General features: G+C 56.1%; 1 protein-coding gene across 2 annotated transcripts in view; it reads right to left on the reverse strand.

Moving 5' to 3' along the window:
* Nucleotides 1-15371, reverse strand: part of TTC7A (tetratricopeptide repeat domain 7A) — a 123350-nt gene that overhangs the window by 4910 nt on the left and 103069 nt on the right. For both annotated transcript variants that reach the window (XM_070379626.1, XM_070379627.1), the window contains 2 exons: nucleotides 15234-15368; nucleotides 8247-8449 (listed from right to left, as the gene is read on the reverse strand). In XM_070379626.1, the coding sequence (XP_070235727.1) occupies nucleotides 8247-8449; nucleotides 15234-15368 (338 nt within the window). The remainder of the gene's footprint in view (nucleotides 1-8246; nucleotides 8450-15233; nucleotides 15369-15371) is intronic.

The raw sequence follows: 15371 nt of genomic DNA on the forward strand, positions 1-15371 counted from the left end.
GCAAGTTGCTGAATGTGGTGGAGCATCGCGCCTGTAACGGGAGCTCAGGGAGGGGCAGGGCTATGGGGCGGGGGTGGGGTGGGGGGTGGGGAGTCTCCAGAAATTCCTGAGATCATCCATTTCCTCTTCCCTCCCTCCCTGGATCTCAGGGAGGAGGGGGCCTCTGGCCACATCTCATCTACCTGCTGCTCCTCCAGGAAGTCTTCCCCAAGAATGGCGCCCTCTGCTCACACCACCACCTTGACACCATGCTCCTTACTGTGGGCTCTTGAATGCCACCCCTGACCCACCCCTCTTAGACTGAAAGAGACAGTGTCCCTGGCTCCTGCCCTGCTCTGTGATTTCCCACAGGACCGCAGCTCAAAAGAGTGTTGGCAGGAGGATGCAAAAGCAGGCGCACTGGAGGCCTTTATGTACTTAGTGACCTGCTTAGGGCCACACAGGCTGGGGTGTCTGGTCTCAGGAGTGCACGGTGACTCTGAGGGGCCCCTCGCTGTTAGGAATACAGGTTCCCTGCCGAAGTACAGGGCACAGGGCGGGGGCAGGAGCTGCAGCCTGGGGTGGGGATGAGGGGGAGGGAGGGTCCTGCCGGCCTTTGTCAGAACTGCCACTGCACGCTGTCACCCTGTTAACGCAGTGCCTGTCCCCCGAGTGGGGGCAGGCAGCGGGAAGGCCTGGCTGTGTGGGGGAGGTGGTCCTGGGAAGCAGCCCCGGGGCTAGGCCAGCTGCAGGCCAGGCCTAGGGCTCCCTCCCCACCCCTCCCCTCAAGTATTTATAGAAGTTATTTTGGGAATTTTCTTTCTGAGCTCAAGGCACATTCCTGGGATTCTGTCACAGCCTTTCCAGCTGGGAAGCCGGGCATCAGCTGGAGGCTGCTGGAGCCTCCTGGTCCCTGGAGCCCCCTGCTTGGGGACCCTGGGGCTGCAGGAAGGAGCCCCGGGCAGGGCCAGCTCTGAGGCAGCTCCAGAAAGACTCCTCCTGTCATCCCAGGGTTGAAGTGGGGGCGAGGGGGTGCTGGCACGCCCCTCAGGGAGGCCTGCGTTCCAGCCAAGCCCAGGCCCTCTCCTGCTCTCCAAATTCTTCCAGGTGTGTCAGCCGCAACCTGCCCAACCAGACTGGGAATGAGGAATGTGCCCCGGCTGAGAACCTAGCCCACGCATGGCCACGCCCCGCCTGGAGCTGGGCAGCTCCAGGGCCACAGGAGGCCCACCTACCTCCCTGTTGTGGGGAAGGGCACGACTCCTTCTAGACCCACCCGAGGCCTGGCTGATGAGCTCCCCATGGCTCTCAAAGGAAGAGACCCCTGCTGAGAGAGAGAGCCCCCAGACTCCCTCAGAGCCCAGCTGTGTGTGGCGGAGGGCGGGGTGGGGTGCTGTGCTCTTCACACCTGTCCCTCCCTCCCTCCTGGGGCTCCACAGTGAGGCTTTCCTGGTGCTGCCTGTCTGCAGAGGCCACAGCCAGGCTCAAGGACAAGCAGCAGCTTGGTGAGAGGGCAAGTCGCGACCTGGGCAGGGGGGCCCTTGCCCGTCCCAGGTCCAAGGCAGGGGGCTGGACCTTTTGGGGTTGGTTTCAGCCTGGGCTGGCTGGGGGCTCTGCCCACTCCGGAGCACAGCCGGGCCTGCAGGGCCAGGTCAGGAGACTGCAGCGAGGCCTCCGGACTTTGGGTTCCAGATGAGAACACTGATGGACAGTGATGGCAGACGCTGCCCTCTGAGCAGAAGGTGGAGCTTGAGGGGCTAGTGACAGCCTGTTTTGGGGTATGTTGGCCTCTGTACAAAGGGAAGGGGCTGAGCCCTGCTGAACCCTCCAGACGTGTAAATCTTTCCCCTGACCACTGATTCTGGGGTTAAAGTAAGCCAACAATGCCTACCCATGGCTCTGTGCTGAGCCTGTGGCATGGACAGAAGGCTTCCTGTCCACTTTCTCATCAGGGTTGGCGTGGGCTTCAGAAGTCCACACACGGACCTAAGGTTGCCTACAAAGTCCTGGGGTGCAGGCAAGAGGACATGCCTCCACCTTCATGAGCCTGGGGCGAGGGTTCAGGCTGTGTGCTGGCTGCGCCAGCATGGGCATGGGGGGCTGGGCAGGGGCCGCTGGACCCGGGAGGCCCAGGCTGCGGGGACACACCCTGCACCCCCCATCCCCTCCTCCCTTCCCCTCCACTTCCCCATCAGGGACTGCAGACCTCAGGCAGCCTGGGGAGGGGCCAGGAAGAAAACTCACAAGAAAACTACTGCACCAGGGGGTAAAATGGCCAGCAAGACATTCCTACTGAATTTTCCTGTCAAACAGAAGCAATATTCCTGCCCGCTGGAGCTGGGGGGAGGCTCAGACTCCGCCGATGAGGGGCTGTGTGTGCAGCCACACACACGCACAAGACTTCTGGGTCCTCCCATTCCTCGGGCTGCCTGGACGCTCTCAGCCCCTGCCACAGCTTAGGAAGCCAGCCGGGAGGGAGAAGCCTAGAGCAGGCATGGGGCCTGGAACCAGAGGCCCTGCTGTGCTATGGTACTGTCTACTTCATCCATCAACCCAGCCTAACAAGACTGTGGGCCCAAGCGCAGGGCTTCTCCAGAGCCTGGCCTTCCCAGTTCTTCCTCTCCAGCAGCCTGAGGGCCCAGCCACCCCTTTAGCTACAGAGCCTCACCCGCAAGAGGGGGTCTCAAATCCCCCTCGTCTCTCAACACAGACTCTAGCCCACTGGGCCAGCTGCCCTTGCTCTCAGCCGAGGTCAGCCTGGCCTCGCCTTGTGCATACTCGTCCCATCCACAGGGCAGCTGGGGCTGACATCCTGCACCTCTGTGCCTTGGCCAGAGTCACTCACTGTGCTCTGAGAGAACAGAGCAACTTGGCTACAATGAGTGTCGGAGACTTGACTCTGGGCATCCTCTCCCCTCTGCAAACCAAGAGCATCTGAACTTGGCCTGGGAACCACACTTCAAAATGAAAAAGGAAAAGGTAAAAGCTTTCATAACAGCATAGGAAACCATAAACAAAACAAAAAGATAACCTACAGACTGGGAGAAAATATTTGCAAATGATGTAACCAACAAGGGATCAATCTCCAAAGCACACAAACAGTTCATGCAGCTCAAAAGCAAAAAGAACAACCGCCATGGCAGTGATGTCAAACAGCCCAGTCAAAGGTGGGGCTCAGGCCACCTGGCCTGCCTTGTGAATGGCACCAAAAATATGCCCAATGTTGACTTGTCCTTTCATCATCTGAACACTAAGACTATCCCCTGGAGGTCACATTATTATCCCCATTTGATAGAAGAAAAACTGAGCTAGCAAGAAGATGTAATCTCCAAGTGCCCCCACAACCCAGGGGCTGGCAGGGCTGAGCCTCTGTGTGGTCCTACCCTCCAGGACTGGGGCTTCCCAGGTGCTCAGCGGTAAAAAATCTGCTTGCAAGGCAGAGATGGAGGAGACCTGGGTTCAGTCCCTGGGTTGGGAAGATCCCCTGGAGAAGGAAATGGCAAGCCACTCCCGTATTGACCTGGAGAATCCCAAGAACAGAGGAGCCTGGCAGGCTACAGTCCATGGAATCGCAAAGAGTCGGACACAACAACTGAGCAACTAACACTTTAAGTTTGGCAAAAATGGCTTGGCTTTTCAAAAAGTGAGTTTGTAGTGAATCAAGATAGAATATGTGTACAGGGGGAGAGGGGACGACAGAGGACGAGTTGGTTGGATGGCATCACTGATTCAATGGACGTGAGTTTGAGGAAGCTCCGGGAAAATGGTGAAGGACAGGGAAGCCTGACATCCTGCAGTCCGTGGGGTCACAAGGAGACTCGCAGGCACTCACCATCCAGGCTCGGGGACGGGACCCTGGGGGGCTGGGAGGAGCTCTGTGCAGGTGGAGTTTACCTCTCTGACCTCAGAGAGCAGAGCCTTCTGGTTGGATTTCTGGAGCACCTGCAAAAGGCCCAACCCAGAACCTCAGGTTTGGGTGGGGCAGAGCCCTGGTGCTTGCTAACTCAGGCCCTGCCTTGGGGAATCTCAGAGGGATGATGGCGGGGAGCTTCTGAGGACTTAAGTCGTGAAGTGGCACACCCCAGCCTAGAGAGAGGGAGGCAAGAAGCTCTCTGGGGTCATGGCCATGCTCTTGATCCCCAAGTCCACTTAAAGACAGCCACATTGGGAGCCACAGGGAGAGAATGCACGTGTGCATGCATGCTCAGTCACGTCCAACTCTTTGACCCTGTGGATTGCAGGATCCTCTGTCCATGGGATTATCCTGAAAAGAACACTGGAGTGGGTTGCCATTTCCTTCTCCAGGGGATCTTCCCGACTCAGGGACTGAACTTGCGGCTCCGGCATGGCAGGCGGATTCTTTGCCACTGAGCCACCTGGGAAGGCAGGGGAATAATTCATCAGCCGCTCTCATAGAGGACAATGGATGACGAAACACTGTCTCCCCCATCCCTGATATGTGGAATCCAAAAAGAAATGATACAAATGAACTTATAAAGCAGAAACAGAGTCAGAGCTAGAGAACTAACTTAGGATTTATGATTATGGGGCTTGGGGAGAGGACTGGGGGAAGGGATAGTTAGGGAGCTCTATTTGTAAACAAATATATCCACTATATTTATAATGGATAACCAACAAGGACCTCCTGTATAGCACATGGAGCTCTGCTCAATGTTCTGCGACAGCCTGGATGGAAGTGGGGTTTGGGGGAGAATGGATACGTGCGTACGTGTGGCTGAGTCCCTTCACTGTTCACCCGAAACTCACCACCTTGCTAATGGCTATATCCCAGTACAAAAGAAAAGATTAAAAAGAGAAAAAGAAACACTGTCTTCCCGGCTTTCCAGGGGCATCTGGAGAGAGAACAGGCCAGGTCGCGAGGCCAGGACTGCTTCAGAAATCACATCTCTGGGAATTACATCACAGGAGCCGAAGCTCATGCAGGGCTGTTTCCTCCTGTGGTTGGGGTGCCTGAAGAGGAAAGGGTTCTGGGGAGATGGGGCAGCAGGAGCTGGAGCTCTGTCCCAAGAAAGAAGCATTACCAAGAACAAGGGCCAATGAGGTGCAGGGCAGCCTGGCAGGAGAGGGGCCAGGAAATCCCACGCCCCCAGAACCTGTCCCTGATAGAGAAGAGGGTGGGGCGCCACCCACAAACACAGGCGGCAGGGATACAGTCATGGCTGTCCGCTTCTGGCTGAAACTTTCAAGCTGCACTTGGAGTGAGACAGGCTCTGCCCTGAAGCATCCATTCTCCCAGCTCAGCCAAGCGGAGGGTAGGGAGAGTGAGGCGGTGGGTGGCCGGGGCGAGTGACCCGCCTATCACTAAGGTCAGGTCACCTCAAAGGAGCCCCCTCTTGGGAGGTTCTCAGGGACTTGATGACTCCTCAGTCACTGCTGGGCCCCGCGCCTTCCCTCAGCATCCCTGCTTCCTAGGAAGTCCCCTCTCGGCCCTTACGTAAGTGCCAAGCTGACACAGACCGACGGGGAGTGACTCCCATTATGCAGTACCATGGTGAAAAGGATCCCAAGATCCCATCTGTGCTCAGTGGGAAAAAGCGCTGTGACCGATTAGTGATGCCTGTTTTGGGCAAGGGACTAGAGAGTGTGGTGGGTGTGCTGTGTTCTGCCTTCTCTGGTACTGCACTGCAGACTTTCAGAAGTGCTTTCTCATGTATCAGCTCATTTGATTATAACACCGCTGGTCTAGGAATGATGAAGCTCATTATTCATTTATAAAAGGAGACATTAGGATCGTGGAAGCCAAGTGTGTCTTTTCCTAAATCACTCAGGTGAATTAGGGCCAGAGCTAGGATTAGGTCCCAGATGTTCTGAGTCTCAGGACAGGACAAGGACGACACTGAGATCAGGGAATGCTGGAGACCAATACACCAAAGCGTTCATGTGTCTTTAGGAAAAGAGTGCTTAGTAAATCTTCCCCAGGCTTGAAATTTGCTATTCTTTATGCATATGTGTGGGATGCTGGCAGGAACACAACGTGTGGAAAGGGGATAGGCTGCCTACGCTGCAGCCGATGCCCCTCTGGTTGCCTGTAACTTCACAGTGGGCAGTCCTTTCTCAGATTGCATCAAATCAGCAAGGCACCCCGGGAAGAGGAAAGGGGCCATTTCAGAAACATCTGTAGGGAGCCACTCTGGACAGCTACTTGGTTACCATGGAAACCCACCCTTGGAAACTGCTTCAATTTCAGGAAAATAGCTACAAACAATAATAAGCATAAATGAAAAATGGTACACTGCTGCTTCAAAATTGTTCTTGTTACTGGATTTGGCTGGGTTTTCCCGGAGGGCTGAGACAGTAGGCTCGTATCTGTGACCGTAGGGGCAGGCAGCTGTCTGCCTGGCTGCAGGCCGAATGACAGCGCCTGCATCCTCTGGCTCCTTAATCAAGTTTCTGGATGTGACCTTGGGGGAGGCATCTATCAGAGAAGCTAATGTCTGAAGTGCAGGGGGAAGGACAATGTGCTTTGCAAGAAACAAACATTTGCTGAGCAGACTGGAAGGCAATACAGCGCCAGGTGGAGGGAACCTGGACCAGGCTGAGATGTTGCTACATGGGCCTGAGCTAGGAATCAAGAGATCAGGCTGAGATGGGAATCCCTGCTTTCAAGGACTCTTGGGGTTAGCAAGGAACTTATAAAGATGACCTGGTCCAGCTCCTCCTCCATGGGATATTTACATTCTCTGGGCAGCATCCTCAGCAGATGATTCACGAGTCTGTCCTTGGACTATGCCAAGAGTTAAACCATTCTACTCAGGAAAAAAGCAGACCCCTTGTGGCAGTGATAACCCTTCAGCCATCTGGACCCATTCCCCTGGGGCTACCGTGTTGTCCATGGGGCAGACATCAGTGACACCTTCATGGCTGTGCTCCGCAGAGAGTTCTTAAAGCAGGGTATCTAGGTAGAATCCAGACCCCAAATGTGCTGTAACTATGGGCTCCTAAATTATACTTCAGAAATCACTGTACCTGCAGGCCTGTCCACTTTTAGGTCATTACATTTATCCTGATACCTGCTCTTTGAAAGCAGGTAAGGATGGCAAGGAAAGAGTCCTCCCTAGGTTCTACTCGACCACCTGTCAGAGACATTCCCTGGACCAGAGAGTCCCCACTGCACAGGTAAGTAAAACGGGGGTCCTGAGAAGGGGCTTTGCCAACAAAGGTCATCTAGTCAAAACTATGGTTTTTCCAGTAGTCGTGTATGGATGTGAGAGTTGGACTATAAAGAAAGCTGAGCGCCAAAGAATTGATGCTTTTGAACTGTGGTGTTAGAGAAGACTCTTGAGAGTCCCTTGGACTGCAAGAAGATCAAATCAGTCAATCCTAAAGGAAATCAGTCCTGAATATTCATTGGAAGGATTGATGCTGAAGCCAAAACTCCAGTACTTTGGTCACCTGATGCAAAGAACTGACTCTTTGGGAAAGACCCTGATGCTGGGAAACACTGAAGGCGGGAGGAGAAGGGGACGATAGAGGATGAGATGGTTGGATGGCATCACTGACTTGATGGACATGAGTTTGAGCAAGCTCCGGGAATTGGTGAAGGATAGGGAAACCTGTTGTGCTGCAGTCCATGGGGTTGCAAAGAGTCGGACACGACTGAGCGACTGAATTGAACTGAGAAGGGGCTGACTTGCCCTTGATCACCCAGGAAAAGAACAGCAAAGCCAGGGCAAAAAAACCAACCTCCTACTCCCAACTGCCGAGCCTTCCCACAGGAGAGGCACTGAACCCCGGACACCCACACCCCGGCCTGCATGTCCTAAGGTTAGGGGCCGTTGGCCCCTCTTAGCACCCCGAGGCCATTCTGCATGTGTGCTGAGTCAGGCCTCACACAACAGTCCACCCCAAGACACTGCCTGAATCCCACAAGGAGGCACGGAGCTCCTCTCAAATGGGGGAGGCAGCCCCGTGATCAGGCAGGGCCTGGGGATGAGGGCATTTTGGTATCTGTCTAGAATCTGCAGGGCAAGGACCTGATGAGTACCTACAGTGCAAACCCTTGGGGCTAGATGGCCTTACAGAAACACACCAAGAGGAAGTCACAAAGAATCAGCCAACCCTCCCAGATGTTTTCATCCACTCAGGCAGGGGATTGCAAGGGAGTGGCCTGCCATATGGTCTCTATTCTCCCAACAGGGCAAGGAGGAAGCCATCTCCCACAGATACCAGGGCACTGCAGGCAGGGGAGGGGGTGAGGAAGGGAGGGGGGCTCTGAAGCCATCTGAGGAGGTGCGGGGCTGACTTACCAGGCTGTGCATGATACGCACGCCGTCAGGGTTCACCGTGAGCGCCTCCTTGTACAGCTGCTTGGCCTCCTCCAAACTGCCCTTCATCTCGGCCAGCCGGCCCCGCATGTAGAGCACCGAATGCGAGGTGGGAAAGAGGCCCGCTGCCTCCTGGATGCAGAAGTCTGCTTCCTTGAGGTGCTGCTGCTCCATGAACAGCTCGGCTGTGAAACCAGAAGGGCAGGTGAGGCGGCGGAAGAAGTCAGAGGCGGTGGCCCCCTCCCACATCTGACCGTCCGCCCCCGGAGTTCAGGAGCCGGGCTTGGGTGATGGCACCAGCCCCCTGGAACAGCACAGGATGGGCTCACTCTGGGGCATGGCCGTAGCACCAGGCAGTGGTTTCTGAGTGCTCACCCTGCGGCAGGTTCATGCCATGTGCTGCACGGAGACCAACTCTGCCGACACGCCCAAAACCCTACAGAACCATCACTTCTGTTACCCACTTCGGGGAGGAGGAAACGGGCGCAGAGAGGCCGAGGAACTCTCCTAAGGCCACAGGGAGAGACAGCGATGGAGCCAGGGTTCACACTGGGCTGTCTGACATCAGAGCCTGGCAGTGGGGGCATGAGTGGGGTCCCCTGCAGCTAAGTCTTTGCTCGGGTCCTGTTCATCACTTGTTCATCTGCTCCCCATGTGTCTGGGGACAGGGTGGGGGGCAGATGAGGTGGCTCCCCAGGGATGCCAATGGACTGAAGAGCTAACTCTGCCTGCATCATCAGGATGAGAAGAGCTACATGCTGCTGCCAAAGATGGGACTGGAAGGAAGTCCCGAGGGTGCCTGCAAAGGGGCAAGGCTGGGACTCAGAGAAGCTAGAAAGCCACCAGTACATACTGAGAGTTGACTGTGGACCCTGGGCCAGGCAAGCATCTTCTCATAGGTCTGGGAGGGAGGCAGGTTCTCTCCCGCGCCCCAGGCTGATAGAGGGAGGACCTCACCCCAGCCCCTTGGTAGAAGGTGCAGCTCCCAGCCTCCCTCCAGATTCAGGACTTTCCATCCCACAGAGAAACGACGTCTTTCAGCCTACTGGCAGGGAAGATCTCCCCACAACCAGTGTGCCTTCTGGCTCCAGAGCAATAGAAAACGGGGCAGTTTCTCCAACCCTGGCCCAGCCCACACAAACGCACATTTCAAACCCACACTGCACAGGCACACACCCACTGCAGTTGCTTTTAGAAACGCAGTGCCCTGGGGTTGCCTTGCAGCCCACTCAGCCCGCCTCCCATGGCAGCCTGGGCTCGGGTGCCCCCCTCGGGGGCTGGTGCCCCACACAGATGGGAGGGGACACAGAAGGGCAAGCAGAGCCTGGCTGGTGACTCTGCCAAGAGCTATTCCCAGCAACGGCCGAGAGCTGAGGTCACACTGGTTCAGATGAGGTCTGGGGGTCGGGGGTGGATAACAGACCTTCCAAAGGAAGCTACCAGAAAGAGGTGGAAAACCCAGGCCCAGGCAGCCCACCTTCTTTTCCTAACAAGAAGCAGGAGGAGGCCTAATAACAGCCTTGACTGTGCACACAGCACCGGGGCACCCAGCGTGAATGCAGCCTAAGATCCACTGGATAATCAAAGCAGCTTGAACAGTGCAGAAGGCTTTCTGAGCGGGGTACTCTTTGCCTTTACTGGAGATGGAATGTGGGAGAATCAAAGAATTAACTCAGAGGAGCCAGGCTGGCATGATAAGGTGAGAGAACAGCACAGGCTCCTGTCCTCAGAGACGGCCTGAACCGGAGCCGCCGCCTGGCCTCTCCACCGGCTGCCTTCATACCTGCGTCCAGCATCCGGCTGCTAAGGACCGACCGTGTGCCTGGCCCTCCCACGAGAAGGAGAAAGAGAGGTGGGGGAAGGGGAGCAGCTGAGCCACCAAACCACTGGAGTGACCAGGGCAGTGGAGTGACAAGTGCCATGGCTGAGTGTTTGGGGCACTCAGATGGGGTCGGGCCAGCTGGGCTGCTTTGATCAGGGGAGTCTTCCTGGGGGAGGTGGCATCTGAGCTGGGGCCTGAAGGCACAGGGGCACTTGGCCTGGCAGAGAGGAGAAGGGAGGCCACGCTGGGTGGGTCTGGAGGGCTGGGCAGGTTTTTCCGGGGCCACAGGGGAAAAGGAAGGGAGGAAGTGTGAGCGGTGGGGGTGGGGAGGCCTGTCCCGCACCAGCCCCTGGGCTGCTGTGTCCACCGCCAGGAGCTGAGCTCAGAAGAGAGCTGGGCTCTCTCCTCCCCTGGACCTTGTCCCCGCAGCCCTCCTCGGGCCTGGCCCACCTGCCCGCCTGGTCCTGGCCCGGCTCATTAAGCTGTTTACATCTTGCTGCCCTGACTCCTGAGCCTCGTCTCTGGAGGCTGGCCCCGTCCCTCCCTTGGGATCTCTTCACAGTGCCTGCACATCAACAGATTTCGTTACGAGGATCCCCAGCCCCCTCCTTCCTCGGGGCCCTGGGCTTCGTCCCAGCCACACAACGGAGGACATGCCCTGAAAAATAGGTAGGGCTGCTCTGCTCTGATGGACTTCATCACCAGTCAGGCAGGAGACCAGATGCCACAGGACAGAGCCAGAGGCGAGGGCCAGACGGCCCCCAGCAGGCCCACTGCCCTGCACACAGACCCTCAGGTCGGAGGGCCGCAAATGTACCCCTTTTGTCTAAACTCAGCCTCCCTGGGCAGCTGTTTTACCAAACATGGTGCTCCCCAGCCAGCCAGCCTCGGCTGCAGAAGGAGCCCTATGGCACAGTGCCCGCCCACTGCCCAATCCTCTACCTCCCAGCCTGGTGACCAGGGCCCCAGGGTGTCCACAGCCAGCCCAGTCTCCCCTGGCCAGGGCTGGATAAGCACCCACTACCACTGGATTTTCCTTGGATTCTCATAGTCGAGGTCATCCCTCCAGCACGGTCCTCGCAGCCCCCTCAGTGTCAGAGGCTCCTCTCTGATCCCCTTGGTCCCTTCTCTCTCCCCCTCCCTCCTGGTCTCCACTTCTCTCGGCTTCCTCTCTTCCTACCCTGGCCCTGACCTCCTCTCCTGTCTGTGTGTTTCGGCTTTTCTTCTTCCCTCCATCTCTCCCCACCCGCACCCCCCTCTCTGCTTTCTCTCAGCAGGCTCCAAATGGAAAACATCTGTTCCCTGGAGCTTTGCAACAGTCCCTTTTGTTATTTTTTTCTGAGGCATCCTGATCTAACCCTGCACCCAGAGCTGGCTCCAGTCTCCCGGTCGTTCCTGCCAGTTCCGAGCCCTCTGTGCTGGGAGGAGGGCTTTCCTCAGCTGGTCCTGAGGAGCAGGGTGAAAGAGGGCCCAGAGGGCCCAGGGCCAGGCCTGAGGCCTTGGAGGCACCTCCCCAGGTGAGACGGCTTCCTAGAGGCCCCCCAGCCCGGAAACCCCAGAAAGGAAGGGGGGCCACCCGGGCTAAAAGGGCAGAGCCCTTCCAGGGCAGGAGATAACGTTAGACCCTAAAAAGAATCCACCTTGAGCTCCAAGTGCCGGCGGGCGGTGTCTCCAAAAGTTGTCCCTTAAAGGAAATAAGCATTTCCCTATATGGGTGCCCAGAATAAAGGAGAAGGAAGGGTCGGGGAGGGCAGGGGAGGAGAGAGAGTAAGAGTAACAGAGAATCCAAAGGTCTGAAGGGACTTTTTGGGTTAGCCTGGGACCCAGGGTGCATGACGCATTGACTCAGGCCACACGGCGTCAAGGCCCTGTGGTCCTGCGTGCCCAACTTCCTGTCCTGGGAGCTCTCCTCACGAACTCAGGAGGAGGGGTTGACTGACAGAGAGGAGGGAAGAAGGACAAGAAGGAGCACAGGAAGAGAGGACGCGGGAAGGGGGCATATAAGGCCAGAGGGAGAAGGGAGACTGGAGGGAGAGAAGGGAAGAAATGAGGAGGAAACGGAAACACGAGAGTCGGGGGAGCCTGTTGGACCAAGGGTCAGATGCAGCTTCTGTCTCCACTGTGAACACTGCCCTACGGCCCCACCCAGGTCCCCAGTCTGCCTGGCCAACAGCAGGGGCAGCACCCACTTTCGAGGCCATCTAAAGAGCCAGGGCACCAGCGCCCAGATGGTGTGGATCTGCCATCTGGAAGCTGAGACTCAGGCCAATTTTCCCCGGACACAGGAACGCCCACAGCTGCCCGCGAGCCCTTGGACCCCCAGGGCAAGGGGACTCTCCCTGCACCCACAGCCCTCTCTAGCATGCTCTTAGCTCCCAGAGACGTGAGCTGCAGAGAGGAAGGTGGGTCTTCCTGCCCTTCTGGAAGGCACCTCCCGACACTCAGGATCCTGGAGCATCTATGGGGCCGGGTGATTCCCCCATTTTCACACAAATCCACTGCCAAAGAGGAGGCATTTTTGAAACTCATCTCTCAGGCAGAAACCCTCTGTGAGGCTTCTCACTTCAGACTGGAATGGGAAGGAGTCTTGAAGAGGTTGGGGGGGGTGGGGGTGGGGCAGGAGGACAGTTGGGAGATGAGGGATACATTTCCCAACCTAAGTGCGGGTTAATGATGGAGCTTACTGCCAAGACAGACTGGGATGCAATTAATCTTGAACCAAACTGGGAGATTAGCTCATTCCAAAATGATAAAGGGCGATAGTCTTCTCTTCCTGGAAATCTGGTGCAGCTGGAGGAATCTTTAGGCTGGGTGGGTGGGGGTGGTCATGGGGGTTGCTGATGACAATACTAGTAGCTTGGGTCAGGTGGGGGTGTGGAGGCTTAGGGTGATCTGCTCCTGGCAGTCCTTCATTCAAGGGGTGCTCAGCACATGCTTGCTGGTGATGATGATGGCCATGGGAGGGGAGGGGGCTCATGCAGTGAGGATTCTCCAGAATCCTCCCACGCTCAGAATGGAAGACCTAGGCTACCTTCTTGCTTCCCTTTTGCCTGTGGCAGCTACCCACCAGTCTCTCCTCCTTTCTTCTATAATGACAGATCCCCTGATTTTTGATGGGGCACATGTATACCCAGAATAATGGCATCTCCCAGAGTCCTTTGCAGGTAGATGTGGTCATGTGACTAAGTTCTGGCCAGTGGATCATGAGGGGAAGTGATGTATGCAAATTCTAGGACATGTCCCTCCAGGGACGGGGTGTCCCCTTCTCCCACCCTTCCTAGTTAAGCCTTGGAATGTGAATGTGGTGGAGAGCCACCTTGGATCACAAGGACAAGAGCGACACCGCAGTAAAAGCAAAGCCAACAAAACGGAAGGAATCTGGGTCCCGGACCAGGAGAGCAGAGCTGTCATCCTAGTCAAGGCTGCCATCTCTGAATTGTTACAGAAGGAAAGAGAAGTGTGTACCTTATAGAAGCCACTGCTATTCTGCATGGGTCACACACCCCAAGCTTGTCTCCTAATGCCACACAGCCCAACCCTCACTTTGCACCACAATTCAAGCACTTGGATTTTGTTCTCAGAGTTCTCCGTGGGCCAAATGTCTAAGATAATTCCAGAGAAGAAAAGCTAATGTGCAAATTAATGAAGAATGTTGGCTTATACCAAAATTCCCAAGTCTAATTATAGGCTTCAGGAAGGCCTTTAACCTTACTTGGAGTTACCAGAACATACTGCCACCCTAGCAGAAAGCAGCATTTCTCAGAGATGCAAGCAGCCTTGTAAAATGCAGAAAGGTTGTTATCTGCTAAGATGAGTCAACAAGACAGACCATTAACACAAAAGGCCTTAGGAGTTCCAAAGCAGGTAGCATGCACCTCCCAAATGCGACCACTCATCAATGCACTGCCAATATATTCCTTGAAGCTGGTGAAACCCCCGGGGAGGGTGAAGCTTTCTGCCCCAGGCCCCTGTGGTGGTGGGGCCCCAGTATGCCCATCGGGAGCTGTTAGAGCTCCACGTCTTAGAAGATGACAGGGCATCTTTGCCTCAGAGGAAGCCTAGCTTGTTATCCCTCTGGATTTTTCAAAGTTCTTCCTACTTCAGATGCAACAAGTGACGCTGGAGCACAGCCCCCGCATCCCTAGCATCCCAAGGGAGCCTGATGTGCTAACTGGGGCAGTATCTGCATTATTAACATGCTTCCCGGTCTAGTCTTTTTATGAATCCTTGTCCAATTTTTTCCCCCAGATTTAGATCCTGTGGAGGGGAGAGTGGGGGCGTCCTGCATACTAATGTGTCCATATGTGGAAGCTACCAGTGGGGAACTGTAGATCCTCAATCAACAAGCACATTCTAACTCTGACTTGCAGAATCCGCAGGTCCCAGGAAGGGAGTGTCTCCTTCGTCTCCTCTCTCTGTCCTCGGGGTTATCTTATCGACACTGCCCGGGGTTGGGGGGGGGGGCGGGCATGGGGCGTGCGGAGAGGCAGGGGCGGGGGAGGGGCAGCAGGAGGGTAATCAGTAGCAGGTGAGGCGCTTCATGCCTGGGTCAAGGGGTCATGTTAGATTCCACTCACCCTATCACCTTCCTTTTCCTTTTGCTGCTGCTACCATTTTCTCTCATTCAGGCACACCCCGCCTTGGTTCTCTCGTTCCATTCTAATCCCCTCTCACACCCACTCCAGTATTCTTGCCTGGAGAATCCTATGGGCAGAGGAGCCTGGCGGGCTACAGTCCATAGGGTCGCAATTTAAACTTTGCCGAGCACCTACTATGTATGTGCTAACTGCTCGACACACACTAGCTCATTTCAGATCAGGACAGTAAATGAGCTGTGGGACTCTGAACCTCCTGCCTCCTCAACACTCACAGACCCTCCAACTCCGGGGTGGCAACGGTGCCCACTAGCTATTAAGAGAGATCATTACCTGAATGGCGATCCTTGAGTTCCCAGCCCTCTACTTTCAAAGAACTCGGCCACCAGGTCTTGCTTTCTTGGGGCCAGCACACCTCACTTCCGTTCTAGCTCTCCCAAGAGTTCTTGGGGGTCTGAGTCCTAACAGGTTTTCTTCAAGACACAGCTTTCCCACCTGGGCTGCCAGGGCAGACCCGCAGGAGCCAGAGGGGTCCTGGGTGGGAGCACTCACCAGCCTGAAGCCAGATCTGTTCCAGCGTGGTCCACAGCTGCATGGGGCCCTGCTTCAGGACCGAGCTGGGCACAGTCAGCTCTGACATGGCCTCCTCCAGCCGCGAGGCAGCAATGGATGATGCCCGCCGAGAGCCTG

The sequence above is a fragment of the Bos mutus genome, chromosome 11, assembly GCF_027580195.1.
Source record: "Bos mutus isolate GX-2022 chromosome 11, NWIPB_WYAK_1.1, whole genome shotgun sequence".
NCBI lineage: Eukaryota > Metazoa > Chordata > Mammalia > Artiodactyla > Bovidae > Bos > Bos mutus.